Consider the following 19,851-nt stretch of genomic DNA (forward strand, 5'->3'; position numbering starts at 1 on the left):
ATTAAGTGGTCAAATTCTTTTATTTTATGTCAAGGATTAAGATGATGTATAAAAATTTGTCAAGTTGTGATTGTCGATTTGGACGATTTTCTGAATATTGCATGGTTTTCTGGCGGATTGGCTCTTAAGGACACACCGATAACTACTTCGATTATGTCAGTTTGTTGTTCAATGCTTAACACCCCACCGATTACTACACTGATTATGTCAGTTGTTGTACATTGTTTAACGACGCCCCAATTACTACACCGATTGTCTCAGTTTTTGTTCATTGCTTAACGATGCACCGATTACTACACCGATTATCTCAGTTTTTGTTTATTGCTTATTGACACACTGATTACTACATCGATTATGTCAGTTTTTATTCATGGCTTAACGACACACCGATTACTACATCGATTATCTCAGTATTTGTTCATTGTTTAACGACTCACGGATTACTATACCGAATGTTCCAGTTTTTATTTATGGCTTAACGACACACCGATAACTTGATCGATTATGTCAGTTTTTTGTTCAATGCTTAACACCCCACCGATCACTACACCGATTATGTCAGTTGCTGTTCATTGCTTAACGACACCCAAATTACTACACCGATTATCTCTGTTTTATTTATGGCGTAACGACACACCGATTACTACATCGATTATCTCAGATTTGTTCATTGTTTTACGACACACGGATTAATACACCGAAAATCCTAGTTTTTATTTATGGCTTAAGGACACATCGATAACTACATCGATTATATCAGTTTTTTTAATGCTTAACACCCCACCGATTACTACACCAATTATGTCAGTTATTGTTCATTGCTTAACGACAACCCAATTACTACACAGATTATCTCAATTTTTGTTCGTTGCTTAACGACACACCGATTATCTCAGTTTTTTTGTTCATTGCTTAACGACACAGCGATTACTACACCGATTATCTCAGTTTTATTTATGGCTGAATGACGCACCGAGTACTACATCGTTTATCTCAGATTTGTTCATTGTTTAACGACACACGGATTACTACACCAAATATCCCAGTTTTTATTTATTGCTTAAGGACACACCAATAATTACATCGATTATGTCAGTTTTTTGTTCAATGTTTAACACCCCACCGATTACTTCACCGATTATGTCAGTTGTTGTTCATTGTTTAACGACAACCCAATTACTACACCGATTGTCTCAGTTTTTTGTTCGATGTTTAACACCCCACCGATTACTACACCGATTATCTCAGTTTTTGTTTATTGCTTATTGAGACACTGATTACTACATCGATTATGTCAGTTTTTTGTTCAACGTTTAAAACCCCACCGATTACTACACCGATTATGTCAGTTGTAGTTCATTGCTTAACGACAACCCAATTACTACACCGATGATCTCAGTTTTTGTTCATGGCTTAACAACACACCGATTACTGCATCGATTATCTCAGTTTTTATTCATTGCTTAACGACACACCGATTATCTCAGTTTTTGTTCGTTGCCTAACGACACACTGATTACTACATCGATTATCTCAGTTTTTATTCACTTCTTAACACAGCATCCGATTACATCAGTTTTTGTTCATTGTTTAACACAATACCCTTTTACCCCCGTTTTTTATCAGTGCTTAACGCAATATGTAATTATCTCAGTTTTTGTTAATTGCTTAACACAAGTGTTTCTTTCACATCGATTTATGAAATTTATCATCGGTAAACTACTGCAGTTATTGCATTAACTTCATGACACATTGAAACATTCTCTTTTTTCGTAATACAATTTGCCAATTACAAATTTTATGAATAAAGTCGAGCAATCGATTGAACCGTCTTGACAGCCAACTCCCAACTTTCTGTATTAGAAACTTGTAACGGCGGCTTCGATGGTGAAAGCACGTAGATTCACGTTGGTTAGATCAAAACAAACTGAAATATTCCATATTCAGAAAAAAAATATCATAGCTTAATGACATTTTTTTATTTGTAGAAAATGAAACAACACGTTATAAATGTCATGCGTCCGAAGCGCTTTTCTAAATTTACCTTCATCATGAACGCTCAAAGAAAAATATTTGAAAGCCAAGAATGTACAAGAACCGAAACAGTTGAAGAGCTATATAACCAAAAAGGAGCTAAAAAAATAGCAACATCTATCTCAGGTCAGCTTTACATGAGAGAGTTGACACCTTGGTTTATTTATAATTTCAAAATTTATAAACGGACAATTTAAACAAGGTTTTTAATAAATAAATATTATACAATATGATTTAATTTTCAGTCATCTTTTGGTTGCATGAACATACTAATAGTGCCAACGTTGCCCAAAACACAATGCTTTCTGTATAAAAACATATGTATAACGAATTGATGTATATGACATGTATGATTTAATTATATATTTACATCTAAATCGATCACTCGTTTTCGACAATCAAAATTAATTACTGTTGAACAAAAGAAAAGGTTTACCGTAACTGTGTTAACATCTATTTTCCTGCAAAAAAAAAATAATCGTCATCCGTAATAAAAAGAAAATGCACATTATAGCAAATGTTTTTTTTTTCTTTATTTCAAATGAATTCTTGACAGCTGATCTGTCACATAAAGATCATCTTAAATCATCAAACCAATTATTACATGATTTCAGAAAACGAACGGCTCGAGTAGGAACAACTAATTTTTTTTTTGAAATATACGTGTTGACCTTAACAATGTTAGATCTGAAATATTCTCCCCTCAGCGGAGACATGGCCAACACTTTGGCCATAACCCTACGCCACTCGGACAACTAGACTTTATCTATATTTATGGAAAATATTAAGAAGGAAATTTAAGATCATCATTGTCATTATACCTTAAAAACATACACATTATATATGCAAACCAAAAACCAAAAACTTAATGTTTTCTCTTTTTTTCCGATCCTTTAATTGCACACATTATAACTTGATATTTGAAGTTTAAGGATGTAGTCATTTCAGGTTAAGGAATTTTTTTCAGATGTTCGGACTCCTTGGGTTTTTCCTACGATACGAGGTAAAGTATTTTGCCCCATATCACCCACTTTTCTTTTCCTAGAAGACTTAAATAGCTCATAAAAGGTCGTTACTAAAATTTAAGCAGATTCTAGATTTCCTTTCTTACGATTTGAGATCCAAATAATGTCAATGCTAAATATAAGGCTAAAGTCCGAGTCAAACTTATCCCGCCATTTTTTAAAAATCAAATATCTCGAAAAGGAGTGCCATAACCTATCATTATTTTGAGATTATTTTGTTTCTTAACCAATGCTCTTCTGAATTATAATATGAATTTTAAATTCCAAATTTTTTAAAATTTCACCTGAAAACATCCTTAAGTGTGACACCGTCCTTACTTCTTTATAATATTGGCCACTTGACGACGAAAACACATAGCAACAAGAGTTTAAACATTATTCAAGCTCTGTTAATTTTTTCCTCACATAGACAACATGGACAACATGTATTTTAAAGGAAAATATAATTCTTATTTGGGAAGATTAGATTTCAAATAAAGAAAAAGAAGAACACACTGTCTCTAAAATTCATTACACACCATTCAAATATACACTACAAATAGAAAATAATGCATTGAATAGTATATTTACCCTTGGTCTCTTTGAGCCTTTGTCTCCTCTGCTTCTGTCGATTTAAGTTTCAAATCATAATTAGAATCAAAGAGAAAAACTGAAAGTAAAGCACCAAATACTTTTACGATAACTATCAATAGTTAATTTAATTTTTTCATATATTTTTCATTTAAGACTTCATGTAATATAGGGACACTGGTTTAATGTCTTTTTAAACAATGAATGAATATTCTGTAATTGGAACTTCACTTAAATACACGAATAAAGTGAACAACACCTATTTCTATCAAAATAAATATTTTTGAGAAGAGTCAACACTAGATAACTAAAATCATAATATAGATATAAGATGTGGTATGAGTGCTAATGAGACAACTCTCCATCCAAGTCACAATTTGTAAAAGTAAACCATTACAGGTCATAAGTACTTTTACATTAAAATGCCTTCTTAAGGATATCACCAAAACAAGGACTACTAAGCATCTTCAATTTTCCAATTTGACACAGATCGACGACTTCAAGGTAAAATAGCAGACTTGATCAAATTACCATTTCTCTGCAGCAACCTTTACATATTTTAAACAATGCTTTACGCACGTGTATCGTCACACTATACATGCTTCATGATTAAAAAATGCTTCAACACAGTTACACCCCCCCCCCCCCCCCCCCCCCAAGGGTGACTAGCGAATAGAAATATGGGCACCACTGTTCTTCCACCGACCCCAGTAAAACCCTCGCTAATTTTTACCGACCTTCATCCCGGACCGTCTCTATTACAGGACTTACCTTTTGTATTAATTGTTAATTTGTTCTCGTCCTGAATATGCATGACATATTTGCCACTGTACGTTAAGCAACCAACAATCAATCAATCAATCAACGCAATTAAGTGGAAAACGACTGATATCAACATACACAGGTTTAACGGAATGAAATGGTTGACCGATACGCTATGTTGTGTACAAACTCAATAGCGACATGTTTTTGCTGTCATAGACTTTCGGATAACAGAATAGTCGTGCGATATGTGACATTACAGACAAGGTACTATTCATAGTTGTGACATTTGTTGTGAGTAAGTGTGGATACGCATTGCGATTGATGGCATACTAACAGACGCTTACCATTTCGAAGCAACCGTTTAGTGTTCATTTGATTCCCCCAGTTTTTAATTATTTACCTTGATTGATTCTTCGCATTTGTATTTGCACTTGAGGTTATAACTGTAAAAGTTTAAGTGTACATCTTTCTTTGAAATGTCTGCAAATTGACTTATCTAAACAAACTTTTCGAAAACCTTCTATTTTTTAAAAGTGCACTATACCTCTGACAAATGGTGGGTGATGATTAAGCTCTTTAGTACGATCAGTTTCGTCAGAATTCTGTTGTCGTAGATTTGCGCAGAGAAGCCACACAATTGCAACTACGGTTCCCGGTAAGGTAAGTAACTGGAGGAGTATTGGAAATATTGTTTGAATACTATATTCCTCAAGAAAAGATGTCTGTAGCTCCGACCAATAAATCATCGATTTTGTATGGACGTCCTCAAAAATGTTACTGAAATTCAATTGAGCAAAGGTGTCAAAATTCGTTTTACAAACAATATGTGTTTATCTTTGGAAAATATGTCTGTTTGGGTTGCTCAGCAACATTTTGTCAATATAACGGACATATAAGCAACTGTAATACAAGTAGGAGGTTTATTTTGTTATAAAACCAGATAAAACCACCATTTTCGGAAAATGCTTGTTCCAAGTCAGGAATATGAAAGTTGTTTTCCACTCGTTCATTTGGTTGCAAACGTTTGATTTTGTCAGTTTTTATGGACTTCCACTTTTTGAATATATCATGGAGTTCAGTATTTTTGTCATACTTTTTTCAAATGCAATGTTGAAGAGTATTAAAAACCAAAAATTCCGATAAGTTGTGCGATACGGATAATACGATCTATTCCTGGGGATAGACAAATATTAGTGTTCCAAATAATTTAACATTTAAAAACATTACATTTACAAAAAAATGAATTCAGTTATCTTTCATACATGTATCAATACCAAAGTGCCGACTACAGGATTTGTAAAAAAAGGCAACAGTAGTATACCGCTGTTCAAAAGTCATAAATCGATTGAGAGAAAACAGATCCGGGTAACAAACTAAAACCGAGGGAAACCCTTGTTGACGAAATGTGTTAATCCGTTGTCACAGATAATATTTGTTTAACGAAGCAGACAGGAGTACAAACAAAATAACTACATTTGTAAGTGTTTTCTGTGATTAGAAGCATATTTATTAGTTCAATATTTCTTTAGTTTAGTTTTTTATGTTTTGTTTTGTATATAATTGGGTGTCGTTTGGTCGTTTTTCGTTTTTTCCATTGGCAATGTCATTTTGATTTCGACTTCTGAGTTTGAATTTTCCTCTGGAATTTTTAGCCTCTCTTTTGTATAGATCTGAGCACATTCAATATCATGTTTTTTTGCATTGTTCAGCGTATACCATTTACTTTATACCTGTACATAGCTATCAAAAGATTCAGCATTATGACCACTGCTATCAATGCGTAAAGGGCTTTTAAGTAAGGTGTAATGTATAAACCAAGTTTCGTTGGACATCGCGGTAAAACTCCACTCACATCACTTTCATATATTGTCTTGTTGAAGGTGCAGTTCGGTTCAGTCACTAAGATTGAATGAGACACAAAATTAGAAACAGAGAAGCAATAATAAACTAATTTTACCAAACAATTTTGTACATTTCACTTGAGAAAGAGTTGTTCTTATTATTATAATTTACAAATCTAATAATTTATGCTCTTTCAAAACATGTCAAGTTTAATATACAATTTGGTGTCTCAATTTTATTGCGGGAAAAGAAAGTATATCTTATTTATGAAGATAGATAGTATAATAATCTTAACCATGTCACAATTGTTATAAAAAACCCGATTAGCATAGTTTCACAAATAGAAAACAGATAAAAATAAAGTGTATGAATCATGTATATTTATATAATAACAAAATCAATTCCACAAAAATGATTTTAAGACTGTCACAGTAAAATGTGTTCGTAAATAAACAGGTTTTACGTAAGATGAACTACCAAAAACATCTTGCAAATTTTATTTCACATCTGCTCTCAAAATGTTTACTTGCGTTAACCCAAATATATATACACAGATATAAAATCTTTATGCATTTATTAGATCAAAGTTGATTAAAGCCGCGCTAGATTTCTTGACGGTGTATCTATTAAGTTATGTAAATTAAAGTTTAATCTATCTAGTCTTTTTCCTTGAAACAAATCAAACAGCAAGAGCACACGCTTTTTAAATGCTGCAAATAATAAACCAGTAGGAGTACCGTATTCGGAAAGTAAAAGATTTATATATTTTAAAAGATGCTAAATTGATATTTAAACTCATGAGTCGAAAACGAACTGAAAAGCAGATAAATAGTATACAAAACACAACATAGAAAACTGAGCAACACGAACCCCACCTTAAATAGAGAGTGATCTCAGGTGCGCAAGAACGGTAAGCAGTTCCTGCTCAATATGTGGCACCCGTTGTGTTTCTCTTGTAGGTACAAACACGATAATAAGTCTTATTCGGTAGGTCAAATCGATGACAAGAGGACGGGAATGAATGTGGTTATAACAATTGGTACATATCCGTCGTCATATGTGAAAAAAATATTGCATATCGGTCAACCAACTCGTGATGGCGTCCGTAAAGTGTTCTATTGATTAATTGATTGGTGTTTAATGCCACTTTCAACACTATTTTGCTATTTCGTGGCGGTATGTTTTTATGGATGGAGGAAGCCGGAGTCCCCGGAGGAAACCAACGACCTTCTGAAACCCGTCTTTCCCTTTTGTTTATGTACAAAATGACACGTTTCTTAAAATCAGTATTATTGCTGTATTTATATTATTTCGTTTTAAAGATTTCGTTATACACTGGCTCACACAATGAAATTTCAGTTCAAACGAGTTAATTCGCGAAGCTCACCTGAACTGAAAATCACATGAATTTGTTTACGTTAATTTTCAAAAAAGGTATTCAAACACCATTAAAATCATGAAAAATACATATTTTCTTTATAAAGTTCAAGTAAAATTCACGTGAAAAATTTCACTTGAAATTAATGTGAATCTTAATTCACATGAAATTAACGTAAATTTTTTCATGTGAGTTACACGTATAATCTCGTTTGAGTTGAATTTCACATGAGTATTTTCACGTGAATGTCACGTGAACTTTACACAATAAATTAGCATTTTAGTTAAATTTAAAATTAGAATACAGTAAAAAAGTAAAATAGCAAAAATGCCGAACTCCAAGGAAAATTCAAAACGGAAAGTGTGTTTATCAAAAGGCAAAATCACAAGCTCAAACAGATCAAACGAAAGTTTACTTGCACCTTGTTCTTGCTAACAAAACGATCCTTAATACCAAAACCTTCCTGACTCAAAAATATATATGACGGTACCTTTAACATTTAGGAAAGTGATAATAGTTGCATCATTCTATACGAAATCGAAATTATAAACCATATTGTTAAAGTAATAAGCAGTAGCGTAACAAAATAGGTACACATATCAATTTGAAAAATTAGATATTGATAGATGTTATATCTTCCCTAGTTCCGGTTGTAATTCCTCATTGCTTGGAATTGTCTTGCATATCATTTCTCTTTTTGACAAAATAGTACTTAAGGTAATGAAATATTTATTTGACTCTTACATGTATCAGCTTCTAAGTTCACTTCTCCAAATAATATCCAATATCCATTCGATAAAATTTTTTCGATCTCTGTCCAGCTAGCCTCAGAATTCGGATATAGAAGCGCATAAAAAGACACGCTGTACCAAAACATTATGACAAACATAATTGTCATGAATGCAATAGTATGGTTAATCTGAAATTAGAATATACCAAACATGACCCGTACATAAATAAAAAAAACCAATAATATCACTTAGTAGGAAAACTTGTTCTTCTCTGATTTGAAAAGCAAATTCAGATTTTCATGTTGTAAATTTTAGCCTCGGCAGCTCGAAAAGTATCACTTTTATTGTGATAATGATGTTGATCATTTGATTTGAATATTTTTATTTACTACAATAGTTTTGGTAAAACGTTCAGTAGAAAAATGCTAACACAAATTGAAGAAATGGAGTAAAAAGTTAGGTTAACAACTTAGTGTCTTGATACCTTGCAATAGCAAGTAAGTGGATGAGAGGCAACAGTTCCGACTGTCCGTAATATTGAATTATTGAGATTATATTAAACCTTACGATTCGAAAATAACAAAGAAACTTATTATTTCCATAACCTCAAAGGGTGACTCGGGAATAGAAATATGGTCACTACAGGTCTTCTTTAGACCAGCAGTAAAACCCTTACCGAGGTGGGGCGTCCGTTTAGCTAAGCGGGATGTACAAGTTCGCAGCCACATCCGGTCAGAATGGGGATGTTAAATCCGATGCCTCTTGTAGAGAGAATGTCACGCTCTCTGCACGTTTAGAACCCTTGCAACAACACTTTGAGGGGTCCGTAGGTGGCCTGTTGCAAGACTTGAATTGTTTTATACTAGTCATTTTGGGGTCCTTTATAGCTTGCTGTTCGATGTGAGCCAAGGCTCCGTTTAGAAGACCGTACTTTTACCTATTATTGTTAACTTTTTATAAATTGTGACTTGGATGGAGAGTTGTCTCATGTGCACTCATACCACATCTTCGGATGTATATAGTCTTACATACCATCATTCGAATTATGATTAACTTTGGTCCGAGAAACTCATTTATGTAGTACAAACTGAGTAATCTTATGCAAATAAGCATAAATATTGCAACTAATAAACATTTTGACGTAGTTCGGAAAAAAGATCCTTCAACAGCTCTCAGTAGCATTCCAGACGTATATCCTATAATCAAAATGCAATCTGCTATGTTCCACCAATCACGAAAATATGGTTTGATTCTTTTTCTTACTAAAGCAACAATAACCTAAAACAAAATAGACATGTATATTAAACGGAACCAATTTAAGCTTATATATTACACACCTTCTATAAACTATTACACACCTCCTATTATATATTACACACCGTCTATAAACTATTACTAACCTCCTATAAACTATTACACACCTTCTTTAAACTATTACTCACCTTCTTCAAACTTTTACTCATATTCTATAGACTATAACACTACTATTATTCCGATAAGGTATCATTCATAAATAGCACACTTATAATTACAGCCAGTCATTAGTGATATTGTCCATTACACTTATACAAAACTGAGAGTGACTTGATAAAAGAAAGGCGAAAGATACCAAAAGGGACATTCAAACTCCTAAGTCGAAAATAAACTCACAACGCCATGACTAAAAAAGAAAAAGACAAACAGACAAACAATAGGACACAAAACACAACATAGAAAACTAAAAACTGAGCAACACGAACCCCACCAAAAACGGTTGGTGATCTCAATTGCTCCGGAAGGGTAAGTAGATCTTGCTCCACATGTGGCACCCGTCGTTATAATCTAGACACCATGTATCAGGAGCTAACTTGTAAACAACAACACGCTTTTCAGAAAATCATACAGGGGAAGACAAAGTAAAAAATAACCAAAATATACAAATGTACATAAACTCCATATTAAGTTCTTTTGAAACCTTTTAACATGAGCATAGAATGTTCATAATGGTAGATTGAAGTCATCTCCTTTGTCGCAGTTTTCAATTGACCCTGTCCGTCAAATATTAAGCGTAAGATAAAACTTTCATGAAACCTGTTTTGCTTCTCTGCAAAAGAATTATTTTATATTTGGTCTGCAGCTTGATAATGTTGAGTTGTAGCATTTGAGATATTTTTACATCTGCCGTACAGCAAATTCTTGTCTGCCGATAGTTCGATTTTACCACACTCGTTTAACAATGAAATATTTCGTTAAAATGACTGTTCTTCTATGAGAGGGCATGATCAGTTATGATTCAGTATGCATGTTACCTTATTTATTTGCGTACAGCGACGCAAGTCCAGACACGGTTTTGTCTTAATTGAAAGAGTTTTATATATATAATGTATAGCATTTTGTCATTCATTTCTACTCTGCCATCAGTGATACAATATTTCTATTAGTTTGTAATAAGGAATGCGTCTAAAGGGCGGAAAGGTTCAACAATTGATATTATGATTATTAAGTATAAGTAAAATTATCATAAATATGAATAAGATTCAACTGTTTAATCAAGGAAACAGTTGAGAAAAAGCATGAGATTTTGGACATATTTTACTGTCGACATAAGAGGTCACCTGTTTTGTTTCATTTACAAAGAAACTAGCCATCCACGCTATTATAATAAAGTCAATATAGGTGATTCCATCTTCTCTGTAGTCAAACAGCAACATGTATGCATATGCAAGAAGGAGAAAAGTGAATTCCAGCTGTAACATTAATAAATTAAACAAATGTTATTACAAAAATATATTGCCATAGCGTCATTATTTAGAAAATATTTGTTACACACTCTTAGCTTTGCAATGTTTTGTAGTCTAAATTGAAATTACAACTGTTGATATTATGCTGACGTGATTTTTTTTTTGGGGTTAATGTGTTATTCGTTGACGGACTTTAGTAGCGTACCATGCAGAAACATATAAACTTTTTGATGCTGTATGAATACGACATATTTATGTAACTTTTAATACGTTGATTGTTGATAAAACGAAATTGACTGGTTTGAAACGTTAAAAGAAATTTTAAACAAGTCAAGTGTGTATCGATTAACCAGTTGAATACTTAAACAAAACATTGAGTAATCTTGTGACAAAAGACAAGACACAATGAACACAATTAAGTGAATGCATTTCTTAGAAACAAAAAGATTTACAAGTATTATGTACTAATGATAAATAGAAAATTTCTGAATAATAGCCAACGATAAATCTTACGAGGCGATGGATCATATAAATATGATACAGTACACTACAAAATATAATAAGCAAGTCTATAAGGGTACAACATCACCAAAAAAATAGTAAAATCATGAATAATGATATGATGTGGTATGATTGCCAATGAGACAACTATCCACCAAAGTTCAAGTGAAGTGGATGTTAGCAATTATAGGCAACTGTAATGTTTACATTGTTTAGGTTTGCAAATTGTGTAAAATATGAACTTTCATACCGAATGTATAAATATTTTCATGAATGGCAGCTTGTACTTTTTGTAAAACCTGAAATAAATTGAAAAGTTAACGATTATTTTAGAATGGTTACCGGAATAAAAAATAGTTACTCTCATGATACCTGTATAGCTAGTTACTATGCATGTCATTAGGAAAGAACAAACTCGAACCCTTGAATCCCAAGGATGTGAAAACTTCAATATCCGAGAATCTGTAAGATAAGGCTCTCAAATCAACCAAAGGTCAATGTTAGGGTTTATCAGCAAAAACATAGTCCGATTTATATATGCTAAACTTCCCCTACAGTGCACACAAAATTACAATTTTCGTTGAAATATCGATCGACAAAATTCAACACTTATATATTGTCGATCAAAATGTCCAGCATTTTTACGATATAATCTTTGGTGACTATAGTCTTGGCATGCGTGTGATTATAAGTAAGTTAGATTTATCATGACCGAAACCAAGGTATTCATATTTACCATTCCCATTTTTGCATGATGTGATGGAAGAATTTTGGAGTGAATCTGCATAGCGAAATGAAGGTCTCGACACAAAAATATTGCTTTTGGGTTCCTGGGTTGGACTCTTACATATTCTATGTGATAGGTTGGTCGCTGTTTTTTCAACAACTAGTTGAATACATATAACGCAAATTAAGGATTTGACACATTAAGCATTAGCAATAAATTCTGCTTAGTAGGACGAGGCGATGAATTTACAGATGAACACCTGCCACAGACAACAATGGATAGGGACAACTATTAAGAGTTATTTAAATGGGTTTTTAACGTGCATAGATCATAGCACTCTCCCTTCAAGTGGCATCGGATATCACCCGCGAAAGCTGAGTATGACAAGGATATAATAAGATACGTAAAGAGTAACATGAACGATAGTAATTATCTTATTGGAAAGCAAAAACGATATCAAGTCAGGTGTGATTAGGGTTGATAGAACTCATTAAACGTTTTGATATAGTTCAATGAAATACATATTTTAACAGATACATAATTATAGATTATTAATGATTTTTCGAACGGGCGACAGCCCTGAGATGAGATGTGGCTGATAAACATCCTCGAGTTTGAAAGACCATTGATTATCTGTTTATCGCTATTTTGCCAATGAGGTCGTTCATGTTTACATTGACAACGTCACGTGCGCCCTTAGTTTCTGACGATAATATTCCATCTCCAGCGAGTAGCATGATATGAAAAATTATCACCAAAAAGATCAAAGGAAAAATGCACAAAATAGCGATAATTGCATTTATTGTAATACAGAAGGATGTTGAGTTGCAAAATTTATCTTACCAAAGTAATAGACGATTATCCATCTCCATGTTAATCATTAATAAAGGCATCACAAATAGATGGACTGAGAACAGAACAATATACCAAAAAGTCTGAAAACAAAACATTTATTACATATTTAATGTAGCTTTAGGTTCTAGTCTTGTTTACCAATTGTAACACCAATGATCTTATATTTTCATAACCTCATCATAGATACCATTCAGACGCGCGTTTCATCTACAAAAGTCTTAGCAGTGACATCGAAATATTTAAAGGCCAAATAAAGTACGAAGTTGAAGAGCATTGAAGACCTAAAATTCCGAAAGGTTTTGCCAAATACAGCTAGGTATCAATTCCTGCAGTAGAAAATCCTACGTTTTTCGAAAACTTGATGGCATATATATATATATCGTTCTATCGTTTCGTTATGATTAAAATGTCTTTTTGTATTTTCACGTTGGTATTCTCTTGTTTTTGGATGTTCTACATTGTTTAGATATTTGCCCTAGTATTCAAATTATTCTGCTCATTTTGAAAATTATCGAAAAATTTGATGAAGTTGTTTTGCGTATTTCTTTTTGTCTATTGTTTTCTCCTTTTTGGGGGGATGTGTGGGTAAGGTAGCATTTTTTTGATTGTCAATTAGTTCGTTCCTACATATTTGAGATTCTCCTTGTCTTACATTCGCTTCCTTACTTTCGTCATCTCTCCCCGTAACGGAACGATTTTAGATATAAACAAGCCAACGGATTAATCATATCAATGAAATGTTAGTTTTGTTTACTTACCGTCTGACCATCTATATTCTCTGTACCATACCACATCTTTTTTAAGATTTTCTTTACTGTGTCGTTTTCAACGAAATTTTGGTTTTTACTGCTGATAGCATCCATTAGATATCCATGATTCAACAAAAGCCTTCCTGCATGATTGATGGCATCACCCAGCTCTCTTTCCTCTGTTTTGTTCTCTTTTATTGTCATTTGTTTCTTTCGTTCCTTTGTAACATCAGCATCATAGATATGCCGAATTATGCAGATAACTCTTTCAGTGAAGGCACTTGAAAAATATATTAACAAAATGAAAAGACTTATATTTATATATATATATATATATATATATACCTCCCACATCTCCTTCACTTATAACTATTGTTAACAATTGAAGTTACATTACAGCATAGGGGAAGATTGAGCGTTTACAAACACATTGTTTCTGTGACTTTTCCAAGCCAGCTACATGTTATCCGTTGTTTGTCGTTGTTTATGTGACTTTTCCAAGCCAGCCACATGTTATCCGTTGTTTGTCGTTGTTTATGTGACTTTTCCAAGCCAGCTACATGTTATCCGTTGTTTGTCGTTTGTTTCTGTGACTTTTCCAAGCCAGCCACATGTTATCCGTTGTTTGTCGTTTGTTTATGTGACTTTTCCAAGCCAGCCACATGTTATCCGTTGTTTGTCGTTTGTTTCTGTGACTTTTCCAAGCCAGCCACATGTTATCCGTTGTTTGTCGTTTGTTTATGTGACTTTTCCAAGCCAGCCACATGTTATCTGTTGTTTGTCGTTTGTTTCTGTCTACCTTATCATTAACCATTCATTCTTATAGTATAAATCAGGTAATTTGATTTTTTCTTCTGAAATGTGTCACATTTTGTCTTTTAAAACTTACTATATGGTGTTTGGTTCACGCATTTAAAAAGGCCCATAAGATGACATGTAATTGTTAATATCTTTGTCCTATGGAAAGTTGTCTTATTGGCAATCGTATCTCATTTCCTTCTTTTGAATTAACTAGATACACATAAAATCAAGCAATAAACACTCATGCAGAAAAGAAATTGCTAAGTAGATTTACAAAACAAGCAAGTCATTTCTATGTGGAATATTGTTTATTAAGATTCAAATTTCTAGTCATTTCATTTGAAGATATTCACAAATCATCTAATCTCTGAGCAATTTAAAATTGCTATTTTGAATGAGGGCTTGTCATTTAATCATATGTTTTTATATTTTTTTAAATGCATGACCAAATCAGTGACGTCAACTGTACCTTTAGGTCGTAATAAGCTGTTGATGTTAAAATACAAACGTAAACGCTATCTTTAAATTAGTCTTTTAATATCAGATTTATTAAATAAAATTGAGAATGAAAAAGGGGAATGTGTCAAAGAGACAACAACCCGACCATAGAGCAGACAAGAGCCGAAGGCCACCAGTGGGTCTTCAATGCAGCGAGAAACTCCCGCACCCGGAGGCATCCTTCAGCTGGCTCCTAAACAAATATGTGTACTAGTTCAGTGAAAATGGACGTCATACTAAACTCCAAATTATACACAGGAAACTAAAATTAAAAATGATACAAGACTAACAAAGGCCAGAGGCTCCTGACTTGGGACAGGCGCAAAAATACGGCGGGGTTAAACATGTTTTTTGAGACCTATGCTACAATGCACATCTCATCGCAAAATTGACATTTGATTGCCAACATTAATGCTTTGGCTACACAAGAAGCATACACTACGTCGAGGTATTTAAAGCATTCGTCCTTTAAACGCATGAAATAATTGCAACTGGACGTTAAGTCAGCAGTCAATCAATCAGTAATAAACACGTTGTAATATGTTTTATTTTATTTGCATTATTACTTTTTTAAACGTTGTAGGTTTTCCTTCAAGTGTGTCGCTGTTTTCCAATTTCTGATTTCATCTTCTAATATAGCACACCCAACAAGAAGATGATGATTCCCAATCTGAATGAAGAAATGTTAATTTGGTCATCTTTTATAAGGTATTATATCTGAACCTATATTGTTTTCTGTTTGGTATTAAATTAAGAATTAAGATCCATTTTGTTACATCTGGTGATCCGTTTATTTGGCAATCGCCATGGCAGTCAGCAGGGTTTAAGAACATCCTTTTTTCGACCTGCTAGTCAAATGCGTTTTGTTAAAATATACTTTTTCACTTTTTTGGTATTTTGGAAAATGTTGTTTGTGCTGTATTTAGACCCCTCTACCATGAAATTTGTTTTGCATGCACACGTACAAAAATTGCGGTTTTTATCCAACGCAACCATAGGTTTGAACGTTGTTTTCAATTTAGACTTGTTTATATATATAGATATATATATTTTATATATTTTGTTTGTTCTCATTTTTTAAAATAAACTTCATCGAATAAACTGATATTTTGTGGTTTAATTCTTCGCTTCTTAACACAATTTGCAATACGAGTTTTTCAGATATAAATTAACGTAAGAGTAAATATATTTTTTCAGTCGGGCATCGTTCTTTCAACATTCTTGGATCGTCCTTATAGCGTTTGAGCATTGTTAGTACAATATTCGTGTATCTCCATACATCATTCGTTCATTATATAGATAATCATCTAGTTGACTACAGCTTCTCGTTATTTAATATTATATTGTATCATTTAGCGCATGGTATAAATTAGCCTTTCGTTCGTCGTAATATATCGTGCAGCGTTTCTTTCGTCATATGATGTATGGTATCGTTAGCGTTTCTGTAAGGGTATACTATATGATAATTTCCTTTATATAAACTCATCACATCTACAAGGCTTGTAATCTAGTGCGTCAGACGGGCGTTTAACAAATAAAATTGTATCGTTCTAAAATTGGTATTTTAATTTGAGTTGTATTTCGTCTTCATACGAATTTTCAGTAGCGCTTTAATTAACAAAGTTGGAAGGCGAACATTCAGTATGAAGTTAAAGAGCATTCAAACCCCTATTTTTAAAGTCGTAACAAATACGGATTATGTCAGCTATATACATCCTCGGATTTCAAATGTTTGGCTTTGAGCGTTTCTGATGAAGGTAAATCCAGAAAAGCGCTTCGGACGCATGAAATTATTAAACGTGTTGTTTTCAATTTTTTACATCACTGGGTCGATACCTCTGCTGGTGGACTATCAGTCCCCGAGGGTATCATCAGCTCAGTAGTCAGTACTTCGGTACTGACATGATTTATAACAAACCTTTCTAAAATTGTCTGTTTATAAGTTTTGAAATTATAAAGAAACTAAGGTTTCAACTCCCTCAGACAAAGTTGACCTTAGATGAATTTGGCTATTTATTTTAGGTTTTTTTGTCATATAGCTTTTCAACTGTTTCGGTACTTATACATCCCTCGGATATCAAATGTTTGGCTTTGAGCGTTCCTGATGAAGGTAAATCCAGAAAAGCGCTTCGGACGCATGAAATTATTAAACGTGTTGTTTTCAATTTGTTATTCTATACATGAGAGTAGAAACTATTTCAACAGTTAATAATAAAAGGATTGTATGATGAACTACAATTCCAGAAGTATCTGGATGTATCGGAATTAGAACAAAGATTAAACATGTATACCAGCAGCGGTAATGGTCCAATGCAAGTAAAATGTAAATAAAGCCAAACATTTGAAAATCGAATGTTTAAATACCTACTACCATATGGTCAATTCTTTTTGCAGTAAAAGATGACCTTTGAATATATTATGATGAGGTATGTACAACCAGCGGCGTAGGTCATATGTGGATTCTTAAGAATTCTAAAGATCTACTACAAAATCTTTAATCAGAATATTTATTGTTTTGCAGTTATATCAAATGTTTTTAATTTTCTACGAATGGCACTACTATTACCTATGCACAAATGACAGATCGACTACATCGTCTCATGAAACAGAGAGTTTTTTTTACAAAAATGGGGATCGTAGATACAAATTCCTTTTTATGGCCGTGATTAATCTTATTTTGTAAAAAAAAAAAATTACACCGATTTAAACCAAAAAAATACAATAAAAAAGACATAATGAATGTGCTTGACTTTTTAAACGACACTGTGGTTGAGTTTGGTGGATTGATAGTTCAACAGTCGGTATTCTAAGGGGAACTACTTATCAGAGACGGATTTAGGGAGGGCAGGGTGCCCCCCCCCCCCCCCCTTTGTCGGAAAAATGTGTTTGATTATTTAGGGAATCACTGAAGCATGACTAAGTGTGCCCCCTCTTGTGGCAGTCTGTGCCCCCCCCCCCCCCCTTTCCTTTATGAAAATTGCTGGATCCGCCACTACTAATACTAACTTGCTTACTTCTTTTTGTACCAGTATAAAGCAGAATTCATACAGAACTTTGTCAAAGACAAAACAAAATGCACCTTGCAAAGTTCTTTAGTTTCACTTTCAGACATACTGATGACATCCCTTCACTCAATAACCCACATGGGTGTTACCCTTACACATCAACCGCGTCAACAGAAATTTGAGGAAAGTTGACTATAATCGTTTTCGCGATATGATAACCTCGGTAAACTAATGTTTCCCATATTTACAGAACCTGTTGGAATTTTAGTATTCTTATATGTTATTGTTTTTTTTTTAAATTAGTGTACTTAATTCTTTCAGTTCCACATAACAAATCTACACATAGACGGATTGGAAATATTAGCTATCACACATTAAGACATCGGAAACCAGTTCATTTTGTTCTGTTGAGAGATGCATTGAATACTCGTAGGAAATAATGTTCTTTCCATATATTGCCGCCTTTGATCTGAATTAGAAATGAGTATTCAAATGTCGTGAAATACTACTGCATACTAAGTGCTATTAGTCAACGATTTACTGGTCGGTTCTATATTTATTCTTTTTCTTTTTATAAAAAATCTTTTCATTTGAACTTACATATTCCAAGTCTACAAGCTGTTGGGCACCAATCCAGTACTGTTTATGCAGCAAAGCCAAAAATACAAGACCGTAACATTCAGAATCCCTATTCATAAGCTTTGCTTCTGGTGCAGTAAAACCTTTTAAAACAAACAGCATCATTTGATATCATTTACTAATAAAATGTAAATAAGGTAATATATAAGACACATATTTTTATAATATTACTTTTGACATACGGTTAGAAATAAAATCAATAAATGAAGTATTAAACGGATACACGTACTAAATAAAATTGAGAATGGAAACGGGGAATATGTCAATGAGACAGCTATCCGATCAAAGAGCAGACAATAGCCCAAGGCCACCAATGGGTCTTCAATACAGAGAGAAAGTCCCGCACCCGGAGACCGACTTCAACTGGCCCCTAAACAAAAATGTGTACTAGTTCAGAGAAAATGGACGTCACACTAAACTCCGAAACATATGAACGAACCAAAATCTAAAAAAAAAAACATACAAGACTAACAAAGACAAGAAGTTCCTGACTTGTGACAGGCGCAAAAATGCGGCGGGGTTAAACATGTTTTGTGAGATCTCAACCCCCGGTATGCCAATGCTTCTTATTTTGCACCCATACTGGTATACTTGGTTTTGTTACTCATATCAAGCAGAATTGAAGAAAAATAGAAAAAAAAATCTTGCAAAGATCTTCAATTTCAATTTCAGATATATTGAGGGTTCCAGTCAATCAATACCTTCATTTCAGTGAGTGCTTGCATCTCATATATCGTAGTAAACTTGTGAATCAGAATAATCCCGTAATCAGAAAGTGCTTCAGTCCTTCATCTTTTCCTAGATTTTGACAAAAATTAAGGACGTCTAGCTATAATCTATCACAAACATAATGATTACAACTTTTTGTCAACGTCCTATTTTCTAGCAGGAACATCGTAAAGCGTTTACAAAATGTACATATCTTAGCTAATACAACTCTCGTACATGTTCACACTTTAACGACTTTATCATTTCCTTTTAAGTTATCATAATTCTTCTAATTGTAAATCT

At 33.3% G+C, this 19,851-nt stretch overlaps 1 protein-coding gene across 11 annotated transcripts in view; it reads right to left on the minus strand.

Moving 5' to 3' along the window:
* Positions 1-18,919, minus strand: part of LOC127732453 (transient receptor potential cation channel subfamily M member 3-like) — a 99,154-nt gene extending 80,235 nt beyond the window's left edge. For 4 of the 11 annotated variants that reach the window (XM_052241491.1, XM_052241490.1, XM_052241492.1 and 1 more), the window contains exons 1-12: positions 18,802-18,919; positions 15,763-15,866; positions 13,907-14,177; positions 13,137-13,228; positions 11,817-11,865; positions 10,940-11,071; positions 9,378-9,623; positions 8,359-8,533; positions 6,125-6,293; positions 4,939-5,171; positions 3,630-3,708; positions 2,471-2,495 (exon numbers count right to left, since the gene is read on the minus strand). In XM_052241491.1, coding sequence (XP_052097451.1) covers positions 2,471-2,495; positions 3,630-3,708; positions 4,939-5,171; positions 6,125-6,293; positions 8,359-8,533; positions 9,378-9,623; positions 10,940-11,071; positions 11,817-11,865; positions 13,137-13,228; positions 13,907-14,177; positions 15,763-15,866; positions 18,802-18,897 — 1,671 coding nt within the window. In that variant the 5' untranslated portion in view covers positions 18,898-18,919. The remainder of the gene's footprint in view (positions 1-2,470; positions 2,496-3,629; positions 3,709-4,938; positions 5,172-6,124; positions 6,294-8,358; positions 8,534-9,377; positions 9,624-10,939; positions 11,072-11,816; positions 11,866-13,136; positions 13,229-13,906; positions 14,178-15,762; positions 15,867-18,801) is intronic. The other 7 variants (XM_052241494.1, XM_052241499.1, XM_052241493.1 and 4 more) reach the window with 6 other exon arrangements.
* Positions 18,920-19,851: the final 932 nt, after the last annotated feature.

Source organism: Mytilus californianus, unplaced genomic scaffold, assembly GCF_021869535.1.
Source record: "Mytilus californianus isolate M0D057914Y unplaced genomic scaffold, xbMytCali1.0.p SCAF_24, whole genome shotgun sequence".
Taxonomy (NCBI): domain Eukaryota; kingdom Metazoa; phylum Mollusca; class Bivalvia; order Mytilida; family Mytilidae; genus Mytilus; species Mytilus californianus.